This window comes from Trachemys scripta, chromosome 1 (assembly GCF_013100865.1).
Source record: "Trachemys scripta elegans isolate TJP31775 chromosome 1, CAS_Tse_1.0, whole genome shotgun sequence".
Classification (NCBI taxonomy): domain Eukaryota; kingdom Metazoa; phylum Chordata; order Testudines; family Emydidae; genus Trachemys; species Trachemys scripta.
Window position 1 is genome coordinate 12955361 of NC_048298.1, and position 16692 is coordinate 12972052.

Consider the following 16692-nt stretch of genomic DNA (forward strand, 5'->3'; position numbering starts at 1 on the left):
TTCAGATTAAATTAAAACTTGCAATACAGACAAAACTCCTAAAATATTATCCTTATTCTTGTGTGGATATTTACTGGGTCATTGCTCTTTTAGTCGTGTATTTAATTATTTTAACAGCTATGATTGTGAAACAGGTTCCTAGTTTCAGAAGAATTTTCAGGTAGAGGTCTCCCGCAGTAATACTTCAGGTGTCTTTAGCTTTAACCGGTTGTGAATGGGTGAGATTCAAAGAGCAATGTGGCACCCTGAAGTTGGTAAACTTGTCAACATCTCTTCCCAGAACAGTGACAAGATAGCTAATTCAGACACTGAAGTAAGTAGTTGTTTGTTTCTGCAATGACCAAGTGTAATGCCAGAAGGAATTACAGTTCTTAGACCAATCTAGCAGAGCAAGACTAGCTTGTGTGTGAACCTGGGAAATGGCTTATCAGAGTGCCGTAAGAAGATGGTAGCTGAAATGTAGATATTTATTAGTCTGTAGTCTCTGTCTGTTTTCTTCAGGTTCATGAACTACCATCTCTAACGTCAAATGTGTTAATATTCTCTTTGTTAAATTAAAATAAAGCTGAAGTGTTTATCAAATGTAAGTACGTAAGATTGCAAACTGTACCTTTGTGGCTGAAAAACAAAGGACAACGTTCAGTTAATATTCATATCTAGAACTTTTACTGCAAGTGTAGATTATGCTTGAATACTTAAGAAGTCACTCAGGAGTGAATCAATACTAATTATTGTAATCAGGAGGGTTAATTAGCTGAAGATGCTGCTGATGGAAAGTTCATTGCTTTCAGCCCTGAAAACTCCTAAGTTGATGAAATCTGAAAGCAAGATGCCTAAGAGGACTTTATATCGAGAGTAGTTTGGCTTTCATTTGGCATTTGAGGGGCTGGTTCTTTCAAATAAGAAAACATAGATGTTTTGATTTTATATCTATAGAGGAAATGAGAAGATGCAACTGAGTCTCTCTTGAAGAGCTTTCTGTAATAGTTTCTAATTGGATGCCTTTTAGGTAACCAGAAAGTCTCAGTGTAACCTTCATTTGTAGATTACCTAGACATTAATATAGATAACCCTATATATCTGAAATCTTGTTTCAGCAGCTATATTGGGTATCACTTTACCAGTTTATTATTTGGGTCTTTTTACTGTATGGTTACACAACTTAAAAAAAATCATTGCTTTTTGTCTGCTCTGCCCTCTAAGATACCAGTCACATTTGTTCTGTAGAAATGTATTCAGCTTCTCTTAATTAAAAGGACAGTTATTAAATTACCTATTTGTGACTTTAAGGTATGTGATATGGAATAAAGGCTGAAAGGGAAAAAGAAAATTTTCTTCATGAGTGTTTTGGGATTCCCACACTTCACAGAACAATTGTGTTTCTTAAAGTGAACATCATTGAATTCAAGATATATAAAAGCTTTTCTCACAAGTGGACGGTGAGAAGTTTGGGTTTTTTTTTCCCCCTATGGTCATATCTGTTAAGATTACAGTCCAAATGAATCCCTGTGTTTATTTGAACACACTGTCAAAAAAGCCCACTAGTAAAGTGTTGTTTTGAAAGGCAGAAATTCTTTCTCAAAACATATCATTCTCCGCTCTCTAATGACATTAGAGAGATTATCTAGTACAGGTGCTATTTATCTTTGCTTTCCTATGACTGTTTTACTGCTTCCAACACATTTACTTGTATGTCAGCTGTATAAAAGGTAACTGAAAATGGCAGCTGTTGAGAAAGCATGTCGCCATGCCTGGAATGACATGCATTATCAGGGCAGCATGAGCTGCTGGCACTACAGCCCGTTTCTACTTGACCTGTCGAATGATTGGCTGCCTGGGATAGTGATGAATCACTAGAGTTTATGGAACAGGACTGCTGGCATTCCCACAGAGGAAATCAAAACTGGAATTTTCCTCGAACACTATTGTCGTGGCAAAATAACCCCCAGCTTTTTGTTTTGCTTTTGCTTATTTAATCCTGCAGCTAAAGCAAATGTCTCAGTTAAGCTCATTTTAATGCCGTCCTTGGCAAGCTAAACATTGTGCCAAGGTTACCTATCTCTATTAGATGGAGCCGGAATGATTGAAACCCCACATCGGAGCACTCCCAAGTGTTGGAAAAGCTGGGATCTGGATTTGAATTTGGGAGGTTCAGCCACCTCTTTATTTTTTTATTGGTGTTTACTGAGAGTGACTATCCAGGAACTGGCCCAGTGTATGAGTAACATCTAGGAAATGGCTTTGTCTGGTGTGAGAGTCAGGTGACCATTTAAAGGTCTGATATCCGATGTTCCATTAGTGCTGGGAACTCATGGTATACACTTTAGAAAAGCTGGGGCTCACAGTTTTTTGCTTGCCCATGATGTTTACAGTGTCTACCTAGTTCATAAAATATGAAACCTAAAAAACACATTATTTGGATTACCCGGTTTATCCTCTGAGTCTTGTGCTTGTGTGAACCTTCCAGTATGCTGAAGAGATTGAGACGGTGGGTCACTAGCTGCTCTGCAAGGATGTACCCATGTGAATATGCTGCTTGCATTTCAGTGTAACCAAGTTCTAGTTTTGTTTATTTCTACATGCAAAACACCTGGGCAGTCAGCTAAATACATCACTGTTTGGCTCTGGCAATAACTTTCCGTTTTAGTCCCCATTCAACTTTGTGATCCAAGGGCATGGGCACCTTTTTCTTTTTAAATACATATGCCTGTAGTCGCTATTGTACTTTTTCATCTTCTTCCGAGTCATTCAGAAATTGCTTCTCTTAGGGACAGGATACCTGAGTGCATGCATAGCTATGATTTCAGCCCTACCCCTCTGCCTGCCCTCCAAAATTTCAGAAGCATTCTAGGGACAACTTCTGCCATTCAGCCACTAGTTGGTGCTTGCACCCCTGAACTGTCTTGTCTGACTTCTAGGTGGGTGAGGAGTAAATACTGCACTCATTCTGGAACATTCCCATGATAGCAAATCAGCAGGTCATCTTCAAGAGAAGCCTTTCAGCATATTGCTAGACAGTAGCCTGCCACTGGTGAATAGAAATGGGGATAACTGGAGAAAGAAATAAAGGGTGTGGAAACTTCTTATCCCACCTAACTAATTGAGAAGAGAGGCTAAAACTGCAGCAACCTGACGAAGACCATTAAGACAACGATGCCGCTTGCACATGTGAATAGCTGCACACACTATAAAGAGATGTGGATGTTATGTTACTGAATTTAAGGCCAGATCCGGCAGCCACGCTCAGTCTGCATCTGCAGAATCAGGCCCCTGCAGAAAGGAAATTCTGTGAGTGATCAGAAAAATCTAAGATTTTATGTATTCATTCTTACCGACCTTGTCTCATCTATAAAAGACCTTTCGTTTTATTTTAGCCTTTTTCCTAACTAAACATGACCGACGTATTTTCAACCAAAATATGAGGAAAAGCTCACTCTAGAGCTTGGAAACTTGTCTGCAGCATTTCAGCCCACATTTAATTTTAATGAGAGAGTTATATAACTCCTTTTAAAAATCACAGATACGAGCAGTCCCTGGACTGCAGCAGCAGCGTCAGGTTTTCCCCTGCAGTGCTGTTCAAGTGAATCATACAGAGAGACTTCTCTGTGAAAAGTTGATATATGCACATTTTATTATTTAGTGAGATCCTAAAATGTACCAGTCAGAGCTGGCCGAAAATTTCCTGATGGGAAAATGCTGATTTGTCGAAATTGAAACGTTTTGTGGGATTTTGTCAAAATGTTTAATGGGAAACTATCAAAATATTTCATTTCTATCTCCGTTCCACGCTGTTGTTTCCAATTTAATATTATGAATTATAATATAAATGACATAACGATAAATTAAAACAAAACATCAAAGCTAAAGCTTTTGACAGCCAGTAAAACTAAACATTTTTATAAAGTTGAAATGAAATACTCCATGAAAAATTCCAGTATTTTGACTTTTTTTCGTGATAAGGGATGGAAAAAAATGTCAAAATCTCAAAATTTGCCATGAGATGGGAATCCCAAATGTTGACCATCTCCAGTACCAGGAGTCTCATCACCAACAGATTTTTAATTGGAAATGGGAGTTCAGGAAAAATTAAAGTGAGATCCTCTGTTTAGAAAAATAATCAAGGGAAAAGGGTGTAGCTTTCACTTAGAACGTCTTGCAGTTTTTGCACTGCCCTTCCTTTTCACTGCAGTTGCCTTGTTCTAGTGGACTTTGTCTGTTGGAAATAGCAGTGTCAAATGAAGATAGATTTTATATATATCAGTAGTAGTGTAACTTTTATTTCTGAGCACCCAGGTGCGTGAAACATAATTCACAAACCAAAAACACCCATGGAATGCCCTGTCCTAAAGAGCGCACAATTTAAGAATAAGGTAAGATACAGCCAATAACAGCAACAAATGATGAAAAGAGAATGAGGTGAAGGAAAGGTGGAAGTTACATTAGTCATGTCTGTCTAGCCAATCAGATGGGCTACACAGACATCTTGGTAGTTTAACAATAGAGGTAAACACTTGAAATAAAATCCCCGACCCTATTTGCATCTTGTACCCCCCCCAAAAAAAAAGTCTAGTTGGGTCCATGTTCTTTTCTAATGTTTCTCCCCCCCACCATCTTCCCCTTTTGATTCCATCCCATATTTTCCCTCCTACCTTTGCCCGTTCTTTCATTGATGAGTTCAACCCCTCACCCTACACGCCTACTGGTTTAATTCAGTCCCTGCTCACTAGCTACTCACTCACTCTCGCCTCCCCCACATCCACCCCCAACAGTCAATCTCCCAACTGCACAAAACAGCCCACAGAATCCCAAGCAGCCAACATATCCTAGGTGATCCTGGAGCTCCACTTCTCTCCTCTGAAGGGAGACAGGGACTTCTGCACGTGTTGAGGAGGGGTGGCCCAGTTTACAAAGCCAGATCTGCAAGTCCTTCCAACAGTGCTTAATTTGTAATGAAAGAGGTGCCGGGGCTCAAGCAATTAGGTGCTGGTGTTCAAGCAGTTTTTTTACATTCTGACTAATGCAGCAAGCCCAGAGATGCTGGGGCTATGAACTGCCAAGCCTAGAGGTGCCGGGGCTCAGCCCTGGCAAACCCTGGCACAAATTAAGCACTGCCTCCCACCTCAGCCACCATAATATTATTCCATTTCACTTGGGAATGGACTAATACCCAAATTCAGCAATAATGAAGTCCCATCCTATGTTTCTTCTCCATCACTGTCTAGAAAAGAGGCTTTTTTTTGCTCAGTGAATAGAGCAGCTGTTACTTAGTAGGAAATCGGAACTGCCCAGTGCAAGCAGAATCCTAGATTTCTCTCCCGGATAAGCAACGGCTGTTCCATTCACTCTGTTGCTAGGATCATTCAGTGCTACTTGTGCTGTGGGGAATATGCCAGTTATAAAAGGACTTGATGAATAACTGGGTTATGGGAGGACTGGGGGTGAAAGAGAACAAGGTCTTAAAAATTCTCTCTCTCACTCTCTCACACACACACACACACACGTACGTAAGGAGGTATGCAGCAGTACACACAAGTAGCACCTACACTTCAGCAGTAATGCTTTTTCCTAGCACTATAAATTAGCAATGGGATTTTAGAGCCCAATCCTACATGGCATGGTCCCAATGAAGCCACTGGAACTACTGTAGTTGTGGTACTAAGCGCTACATTCAGTCGTAAATGTTTGCAGGATTGGGACCGTACTTTGTACAGATGACTGTTGACAATATTTGCAGAACATAAGCCTGAGTAGGAACCATTTTAGAGCCAAAGACCTTTTAAAAAACCTCCTTAAAATGCAAAATGGGATGTTAATGTTTGCCTTTTGTCATAAAATCTTGCCTAATTGCTTTAGAAAAGATAAAGTTATTACTCTACAAATGGAACAAAGGCCTTATACCCACAGTCTGATGAAATCACCTTTGCATCAGTATAAAACAGGAAAACAAGCGTGAGTGGGAAGTTTTACTATAGCAACCAAGTTTACATAATATCATTGTTTTTCAAGCGAAGGCTCTAGAAATGCTTAATTCAAGGTACTGTACTAATTTTAAATGACATTCATTTCAGCGAATCACTAATTACGGGGGAACAGACCATAGAATCAGACAAAATCTCTCAAGTACCTAATGTTTATTAGTATTTAAATTGCATTGACTAGACCAACCAAAAATTGATTTTTTTTTTTAAGATCTAATCGTCTCTAAGCACTTTTTAAAAAACAAAACAAGAATAATTGTAGACCATTTTAATTTAAGAATGTGACGCAGTAAACGTGTTTTGATGCTGGTTTAAAATGAAGAGCAAGCCGTGGAGGCATAGAAAAAAACCATACATGAAGTTTAGGGCCTGATGTTGTTATACAACCTCACTCCCAAAAGTAGTCCTGAATCTCTTCAGGAATCAGCTGAAAATTAATGAATTACTCTCAGGAGTAACGGTTTAGAGACCCTTTGATTATGCCACACAGAGAAATAAACGTGCAGCTTTTGTCAAGCTGCATTTATAATAGTTTTGTTGATTCTCAGTAACATGTAGGGAGAATAGAGTAGAAGTTATACTAATTTTACAGAAAGAAAAAGATCACTTATCTTAACGCTTGTTTCCCTCCCTTCCTGCCCCTCCAGAGATCTGCTACAAAATTAAGCCCTTACTCACTGGGAACCATGAAACGAAAGAATTCATTACCTGCTACTATGTACACTACTACTTTCTAGCCTGTGGTCTGTGTGGCACGGGTGTTTCTTTGTGAAAGATAGTGAGCATTTTACGTGCATAGTATAGAGCTGCTTGGGCAGATTCTTATCTCACGTACATGGGTTTAAATCTGGAATTGCTCCACTAAAGTCAAGGGGGTTTGCTCCAGATTTACACTACTGTTAGGGAGATTAGATTTCTGTTAGAAGTTTGCTCTGATGCCCAAGATCAGCTGAAGCTAGAGCAGGGCTCGCTGGCCTAGAGGGGAATAAAGTAGTATATTTGAATTCTCTACACTGCCTTGTGGGCTCATTATGTAATGAAGTCATTCAGAAACTTTCCCTTGAAGTGCTTCCAATAGTAGCATTTCCTGTGTTCAAAAATGGATGGGAAGTTGACTAAAAGAATGACAATTCAGTTGGGGGTGGGGGGGGGGGGGGGGGGGGGGGGGGGGAAGAGGGGTGGCGAAGCATGAGCACTATGCCAGACTTGACTGAAGGACTACTAGGGGGCTCTGCTTGATTTCTCACAGACTGAATTAGAATCAAAGGCAATGATGTCAGAATGAGCTCATACCCTTGAAAGTGATGCAACGCTTAGCAATCCCCTTTCTTCCAATTTGCTCTCTTGTGTGGGTCTTTCCTATAAAGACAGATTTTTACATGGCCGAGCTGCTCTAGAATACTTTCCATGGACATAGTACATAGTTCAAAGAACTGTACAAACAGTGACTAATCCACAACATTGTGGGGTAAATTAGTATTATCCTCCCCATTTTACAGATGGAGGAACAGAGGCAGAAAAATTAAATGATTTTACTAAGGCAGCCAGGGCCGGATCCTGTTCCTCTGAAGTCAGTGGGCATTGGATGGGGACCTACCACAGTGGCATAGATGAGATTAGAACCCAAGAGTTTCTGACTCCCAATCCTGGGTGCCTTCCTCTAGACTAACATAAACTATACCAATTGAACACAACAGAGACTAAATCAGTCAATAACTGATGCTCCAAAAGACCATGTTATATCTATTGTTTGATTTATATCTATTGTTTCTATTGCTGTGAAAATTAAAGGGACCATTCCATTTTTTTCAATATTTTTTCAGTATTTGATAGCGATAAGTTCTGCCAAAGCATTCTTTCTCTAACTCAACAGTATTTCTTAATATTTTTTTAAAGTAAGTATTGCGTGAGCATGTGCTTTGATCACAGAAATGGAGTCAGTATTAAAAGTAACAGAGAACCGTGGTTGTAATATTGCTGTGTGAAACACTAGGAATTTTTTTTTTCACTTACCCTCTGGGTACTACATTAAGTGCATATGCAGCCACTACATTATTTATATTTGGAAATTAAATTCCTCAAATACAGCTCTCTCTCTCTCTCTCCCTCCCCCAATAAGCTTTTCTTGATTAAAATCTCCGTATCCTTTACAGAGTGGGTTTCCTTTTGTATTTGACCCTGGTCCTGCCTCTAACTTTTAAATAGCAAAAGCAAATGTGCTTTGAAAAGTGTGTTACACTGTAGTTGTTAAATAAAGCAATAACCTATGCACTTGTAATGCTTTTGCTATGACCTACTTACATACTACTTCACCCTCCTTATAGTATGATTAAAAGCTGCTTTGAATCCACTATTCCCTCAAGGGATTTGAGGCTAGAATTTAACAAACTGCTGAGAAGGCTTAAGTCAGTAAGAGGGCTTCCCTACAGCTTCTTCCAGCTAATTCAAATGTAATTAAAAGGAAAATAAATATTTCAAAAGAACATATGTTTTAATGAAGCATTTTTAAGCATTCATACCTTAAGAAAGGGACAAATGTATACAGATCTCCTTATTTCATATGCAGATTTTGAGCAAAATGATTTGTGATTTTTTTCCCCCCTTTGATGCAAAGAACTGATTTACTTAAGGTGAAATTCTTTATTCATTAAGACTGTCTTCTTCCTAAATGACCCATGTAAAGTTTGAGGGCCAGGAATCTCTGTATTTCTCTGAAATTAGAAGGTACCATAAAACTTTGTGTGACGGGAAGCGCATGGGTGAGGCTCCAAAAGGTCAAATAGTGATGAAGACTTCTTATTTTAAAGAATATCTTCATCCTCATTGAGCTCTCTGCCTGCTTCATCAGGGCTAAAATCTGCCTCTTCTCCAGTTGCAAGATTTTGAAATTGAAAGTTAATCCAGCTCTACTCTAGGCTGGATTAACCACCAGGAAGGCCTCAGATCAAAAGACAGGTGGCTGCAGCCCAGCCGGAGAAAGTGGTACTGACTTTCCTTCATTTCTGTTTCACACTGATTCTTCTGACACTCTATGGGTTTGCTCCCAGGATGCTGATGAAGGTGGTGTAAGGACCTATATAGAACTGCTTAATAATACTGTGAAGTTATTTCTTCAGGTTTATGGCTCTCCTAGGCAGATCAGAGCAACAGCTTAGGGGAGCCCTTTTTCTTTGGAGCTGTAAAATAGGCAAAAATTCTAGCAGCCTGAGGGTTTTTCTTTCTTTCTTCTATTTGGAATGATAAAACGTCTTAAGCAGTGAAATAAACTTTTTAAAATTAGCCCCTGTTGTCAGATATTAACAGTAAATGACAGTTGGCCCGAGTTATAGCATGTTTAGTATTGATCAACGGGAGTACATTTCAGTGTAAAATTTGAAATGCTAAAGATTAAATGTTCCCCATGTAGTCCTCTTTTGTTACTTCATTTTGTTTGATTTTTTTTTTCCCCTCAGTTATATCCAAAATTACAAAATGTAAAAAAGAGACTCGGAAAGAGAAGAAAATACAGTAGAAATAACAAAATTGTCTAGCTAGAGTCCTCAGATCACCCAGTAATCTTTGTAAACATCAATTATTTTGCCAAGAGCTGCATTGCATTGGAGCAAACAAGTATAAGGACATAAAGGAAAATGTAGACAGCTTTTCACTTTGTTTGGTTTTAGTAATTGGGTGAGTGTGTATAAATTTCTGTGTGTGTCTTGATTATTTGTTTTCTATATCAGCTGTGCTGAACTCCCAAGTATATCAGTGGGGGGCAAGGATTTTGGCAGATTTATATATCAAATGATTGCCATTGTTATTTAGACTGACTACTTTTTATCATGGTTAGCAGAGAAGATATTTTCACCCTTCATATTTCTATGGGCTGCTACCATAAACCTGAAATGGCTGTTTAAGCTTAATGGAAGCCAAGACTTGGCTGTGGGAATTTTGAATATATAAAGCCATTACTGAGGAACTAATTGTCTTTCTATTGTTTCAATGCTCCTAATGGCTTCAGGTTCATATAGTAATTGTCTTTCCACCAGTAAATGGCAATTTAATGTTCTTACTGTGAGTGCTGTTTGTGTTTTAACTAGCATGTTTTATAAATTTCAGAAGTGGAATTATTTTTAACAAGAGGCTCAATAACAATATCGAGATTTGTATTTACATGGAACCATGCATTATCCTGATGTAATATAATTGTGTGTGTGTATGTATATATGTCCAAAACATTAAATTGTATACGATTGGCAAATAAATTAACTATTAGCAATGTAATGAATATTGGTTTGAATATTTTAATGGCTTTTACAGAGTTAATGCATTTTACTTTTTAAAGTTTACTTAGATGAAACTATATGCTGTGTTAAATGGAAGTGGACCTAAGATTTTAACAACAAGAAGTCAAGTTCCTGAACTATATTTTATGTCATAATTGCTCTTACTGTTTGAAAATATAAAAGATTAAAGGAAGTGAGTGCAATTAATCTACATACAGATTTTCTCAGTTTCCGGTCGTTTTATAAGGTTTTATCTCGCCTACATTCTTAACATGCATTTTCCAACCCATTGTGAACACCTACAGAGGTGCATGGGTTAAACTCTAGCTGCAGTGGAAAAGAAGCTCCGCCTCCCATTTCAGCACCTGGTGTTCTATAGACAGTTGCCTCAGCAGTAGATTTCAGAGGGGATTGGAGGAAAACAAGAGGGGGAGAGAATGTGACAACTGCTGACTCTGGCTGCTGCCTTGGGGAGGCCTCTCGCACCTGTCCCTGCCTGTCTCTTGGCCAGCACAGTTGTTGAATCAGACAAGCATAGAAACATTCTTATTTGCCAGACCAGAACGGTGTGCACAGAAAGAACATGACTTCTTCATTCAAGCTGGATTTTCTTCCCGAGATGATGGTTGATAGCCGTTTGCTAGTTTCTGACAGAATGTAAGTAGAGATTCAGTTGCCTGACAGCGTACAGATATAAAATTGAGCTCCTCTGCCTCTAGTAACGGAGCTTTTTGACATTCATATTTCTTAGAGGGTTGGGCATATAAACAAAGCACTGGGTTTGCCTCTGACTTGCTGCTGGAAGTCTCTGTGAGGAGTGTTTAAGGGAGAGTAAGGATTTTTTCCCCCGGTCACTTAAAATTGCTTTGTGATTTGTAGTTTGCTGGCCCCCCAGAAAGGCAGCAGATGCATGTTTGATATTTAGTATTCTGAGGAGACAGACTGATAACGATGGCTCAGGGAGGAGGAAGAGAAAGATAAGTATGATTTTTATATTCTGCTGATGCAATATGGAAAAATGCACCCAAACCTCGCATAAATAAATGCACTCTTATGCCCAGTGGGAATTCCGATACAGGATTTTTGTCTTCTGCATGTATCATTTACATTTGGTATTGGTATGCCATGTTACTTATTCCCTTCAGTAGTATAAATAAAGATTCACTTATAAAAATTAACCACTAATCCAGCTTCAGATTTGCAACGGCAATTCCCTTTCCGATTCAAATGAAATACTAATGATCAAGTGTAAAAATAGCTAGGTGTAGCATAGGGCAGAAATTAGAGGCAGTTTTTTGTCTTAGTCCCAATGGTTTTATGGTAAATATAGTGTTAATTAATGTGAGGATGGTTGTTTCATATGTAGTGGAACCACTAATAAGATTTATTGGAATATGTGAAGTGCTGGAATTTCAGAGAGAAAAGTATCCCTCTAATTTATATCTGTCCTATTAATCTTGATCTAAAAGTTTCTATTATCATCCGGTTAGGGATTGTCAAGTGGTGAGTATTTTCATGTACTCCGGGCATGTAAAATAAAAAGAGAAAGAAAGACGTAACCAATTGATGAAATGTATGAAAATGGAATACCATGTTATTGTATTAAACATTCCGAAAATGCCTTTTATTTTGATGTTTTTTCTTGTAGTCAGAATGCTAAACGTGTTGAGTTCTTTTAGAATCAAGTAAGAGGCTTTGCCGTTGGCTATATACCATATCTGTTCCGATGGAAGCAGTGCTTAAGTTTAAAGTGTAAATAAAGCTATGTATGTGAAGTAATGACTGCCATCTACAACTTGCTTTTCCCAAATCATCTTGTATATTGCACCCTGTTGTAAGACCATTCTGAGTTTTATTACTTACTTTGCTGGCAACAAACTTTCTCGTAAGGTGTTATGTTCTTTCCCTAGTGTAAGAAGCTTTTTGAGTAGAAGTATTCTATAGTAGCCAATTGTTCAAGCCTCTGAGATTTAATAAAAGGGGGAGGGAGGAAACATATTTCATGTGGATGACCGATACCATTCCAGTAATTTCATTCACTGTGAAGAATGGCTAAGTGTTTGCATAAATGACCAAGTCCAGTGTCTCAATTCAGATAATCTTAAATTGAAATAATGAATTTCTTCTTTGAAATTTTTCTTTAAGAACTTGTCTTTGTTAACACTAATCCCTTGCTGTTTAATTTGAAAGGATCTATATTTCTCTCCTTTTACATAAATTACCTTGTAAGCATACGTTAATGTGCAAAGTTGCAGCCTAAACATTCAGATAGCTTCTCTAACAGTCTTTTGAGAAGACCTGTCAAAGCCAAGAATTACCTTGTTTTCATCATCTCAGCTTGATTATGTTTCTACCTGCTCTCCTTCCAGTCAGTCAGAAATGATATTGCTAATAAACATATTTGAACTCCCTGGGTCTGTTAACTGAATTTGATGATGCCCCAGTTGTCACTTAGGCTTATGTAAATCTATCTTCTACTTGCCCCTTGCAGGGTGAGTACCATATCAAACTGTTCCTTCTGCAGCTGCCTTTGTACATTTCTCTAGGAAACTCCTATCCTGTATTCTAGAACATCTTGAACAGAATAATCATTCTGCAGATGCAGGTCCTATTGCATGTCCAAAACAATACAACTTATTTTAGACATACTTCACCCTTTTCTAAGCATATCTCCAAAAACTCATGTCTAAATGATGGAGAATTTTTGGAGTTTTTTTATGCTATTTATGCTGTTCTTTTATTTGGAAACTTTAGTCCTCTAAGTTGCAAGTATTGTTGTGTATTGCCTGTGGGAGGAGAATTTACTTATTTACTAGATTTTATTGACCAAATTATGACAAATTCTCGAACTGTTGCTCCATCATAATAAGAAACCTTTGCTTTGCTGCTGATCTAATAACTGTGAAGTTTTATGATTTCAAGGGATCATTTGCCACGCATATACATAAATATTCAGACTAAGTTGGTATCTGCTAAGGGAGAAAAATTCCTAAAAGAATTTTAAAATAAATGAAATATGGAGGCTTTGCTTCACATAGTTTTAGAGATTGATTGCACACGATGGGCCATTTGTCATGTAAGCATATTACCCTTAAAATGGCCTGTTCCAGACATCCAGAGTGACACCATCAGAGTATAAAACAGTTTAAACTTTTAGCACAATGTATTGGAGAGCATACACAAAGTTACCATTTTAAACAAAACTTTTAACCTTGCCAGATGACCTTCCTATAGAACATATCTTAATTTGGTCTTAGCAAGAAGGAATTTCCTATTTTAAAGAATAATAGTTACCAATGAGCAGATAAAAATTGGCATTTTTATTCACTTGACCCCTTTTAAAAAGTTGAAAAATTCATAACTTTTAGTGTTTGTTTTTTTTAAAGTAAACCAGCACAGTACAGTACCAACTACACTTCCAGAACATCTATGTACTTAAGAGGTATCTATAAAAGAATTTATTTCTTCCTTCTACCGCTCAATCTCATCCTTCAGTTCAACAAGTAACAGAGAGAACCACATTATTTTAATAGTTGTCAATGCATTTTAGTAGCTTATTTGAAAGTTAGCTGACCTACTTGATAATTATGGGTTATTTACTGTATTTAATAACCAACAAGGTAAGAAAACTTACCACTTTTAAATACTGCCTTTTTTCTTAGTACTTAATATTTTTTTCCCTGACTTGGGAGGTTTAAGGAAAATATGACATTTGGTATCTGAGCTTACCTGTAAACTAAAAGGTCCTACTTGCTTTGATGTATTTTAAATAATTAACTAAGAGAATCAAAACAACCTGCAAAATAAGTTAAATCTGAATCAATTTTGTTAAGGAATTTGAAAAATTTGCTCATGGGGGGGGGAAAGGGGTTTTAAAGACATCATTAATGATATTTCAGGTTCAAAAATATCTTGGTTTTGGGCAGTGTTTGGGAAGTTGGACATTACTTCTATCATGAACAGATTGAAGAAAGAACTTTAACTAGTTATTGATCTACCTCACAATAGCCAAACACCTTCTGATCTCTTGTATGACAACCTATTCATGATCCACATGCGTTGCTTATTTATATGTAATGAGCAACTTTTATTCTTCAAAGAGAAGGCCTAAATATACATGAATATTTTGAAAAATAAATTTGTTAACTTATTTACTAGATTATAGTTCATTAACTGAACTTGCTTAGTGAGATACCTCCGTATTCAATTTGGGATTCTAAAGTGACTTGCTGTAAAGATCAGATTACTGAGAATTTCTTAGAGAGATCAGGCTCCATTGGCTACTACACCACCACCAAAGATTTTTACTTCTGTAGTGAAATTTGAATGACATGGGATAGCTTAACATTAGTATTATTTATTATTACTGACTAGAGGGACAAACTTAGGTTAACTTTCCCTTTCGATGGCTGTGAATAAAGTCATTAAAGTACATGATACTGATGTCGTCAGAGGGATCTAGAATAGGGCCACATGCAACTGATTGGGTTCTGTAGCAAACTGCCATAAATTATCCATTAAAAAACAGTCTTTGAATTTGTGTCTCTCTCATCTCAAGGATGTGTCAAATTCATATATACATACAATACACTAATTAACCAACCAGTGAGGATATATTTTTCCATAGACTATATTTTTGCCTTACAAGGCATTAGCTAGACAGAATTTCATAAGAGATTTCATTATTCATGTGGAATATTTGCATGTGCATGCGCGTGCACATACACAAAACACATTACAAATAACCTTCAGTGATAACTCCATTCTGTAGCATGCCATATTAAAGTGAATTTAATAAAAATGATACCCCATTTGGAAATGACACTTATAGCCAAAAGTAATCTGTTTGCTAGCTCATTTCATGGTAAGACATCAAAACATGAATTGCCAACTGGAAACGTGTATGTTGGTATCAGCTATTCTCTCAGACCGTAACCTTACCCTGTGTTGGTATCTTGGAGAACAGTTCCCCCTTTGATCTGGTTAGTGGTATTATTTTAATTGTTATGGCTTGCTACTTAATTGTAGTTTGCTCAGTTGAGATTACTTTGTGTCCATTGATGGAAAGCAAAGAAAAGGAAAAAATATCCTTGAAAGAGCAGATAAAAAGCTTCAGAAAGGAAAAAGGATCTTCAGATAAAAACCCAATAATTAAGATTTTATTTGGTCACTTAACATTTTTTCTCCTACAATTTTTCTAGCAGCCTTCCTGTACTAACAATGTTCAGTATCTGATACGTCTTATTAAAATATATTTTTCCAGTAAGATCCCTCACATCATATTAAAAGTTACACAGGTTTTTTGTTTCTACTTCTTGTTATCCAAATTAAACACCAATTAATGATTGTTTAAAAAAAGTTTCATAATTCTAAATATTTCAGTTAATTGTTTGATATTTTATAGTCATCTTGGCTAAGGAGATCAAGTGTCATAATTAATCCCAAATGTTGTTTAAAAATATTGCATGGGAATGATAGAGGAGAAAATTATGCAAAAATATCTCAGCTTTTAAAAAATTCATGGAATGCAAGGAATGCATTTCAACAAGAAATGACCCTCTGGAGAATGAGAGAAGTCACTGATGTGCTACAGTGCATGCATATCATCTAAACTCTTCATGTCCAGTGTGGAGGGACAAGTCTTTTTGTTTCAGCAATCCCACATTTCCTATGGTGCATTATTATTTTTCTGTTTGTATAATCAGAAAGTGTGTGTTATCTTCTGGCAGGATTTTTTTTGATGGTGGGGGTTAGGTAACAAGCGAAGGTCACAGAATATAGAAAGCTTCAGTGCTACTTATGGCAAAGCTATTTCTTGCGGGGGGCGGGGGGAAGAGGAGGAGGAGGAGGTAAACTGGAAAAAAATCCCTTGATAGATATAAGAAAAATGCAGGAACTAGAAAGCCTATTTAGAAAATAAAAACTAATTAGAGCAATAAATGTGATGCTCTCAGGTAATTGTGAAATAATTATTCCCCTTTAGAATCATCATTGTATAATTGCTTCACCCCACATTCCTGTGCTTCTGTATTCAGATGTGAAGTGATGGAACCACTTGTTTCCCTCCAGGATTTCATTTTTCATTTTCAGTAAGCTGCTGGCTTTCTTTGTAAAGGTTTTCAGAAATGTTTTTGGAAAGCTTTAAGCTGTGTTGTGTTGTGTTTTTTTCCGTGTGGTGGTAAATGTAAAAGGAGAATGGCAGATGCTGAATTATTCTGAAGCTATAAATTCATTCTTATGGTCCAGATAAATCTTCCTGAGATTTACTCATGCAGTTTTATCCATCCAGTGAGTTACAGATTTGTAATCAATTTCTCCTTATCTGTGAGTCTATATTACATAAATATGACACTTTAGTGATGTATTCTCCTTGCTCACAGCTTGATTCTTGAAAATCAGCTGACAATAGTCAAAATTATAACATTAATAAAAAAGAGATATCTGGCCTT

The 16692-nt window shown here is 37.2% G+C and overlaps 1 protein-coding gene across 12 annotated transcripts in view; it reads left to right on the forward strand.

Annotated features, from left to right (window-relative positions):
- CELF2 (CUGBP Elav-like family member 2) overlaps positions 1-16692 on the forward strand; it is a 673014-nt gene that overhangs the window by 360948 nt on the left and 295374 nt on the right. Inside the window, exon 1 of one of the 12 annotated variants that reach the window (XM_034764694.1) lies at positions 10621-10900. The exons of 9 other annotated variants lie outside the window; for them this stretch is intronic. In XM_034764694.1, coding sequence (XP_034620585.1) covers positions 10827-10900 — 74 coding nt within the window. In that variant the 5' untranslated portion in view covers positions 10621-10826. Of the gene's footprint in view, positions 1-10620; positions 10901-16692 lie in introns of those variants that run through there. 2 more of the 12 variants (XM_034764719.1, XM_034764729.1) reach the window with 2 other exon arrangements.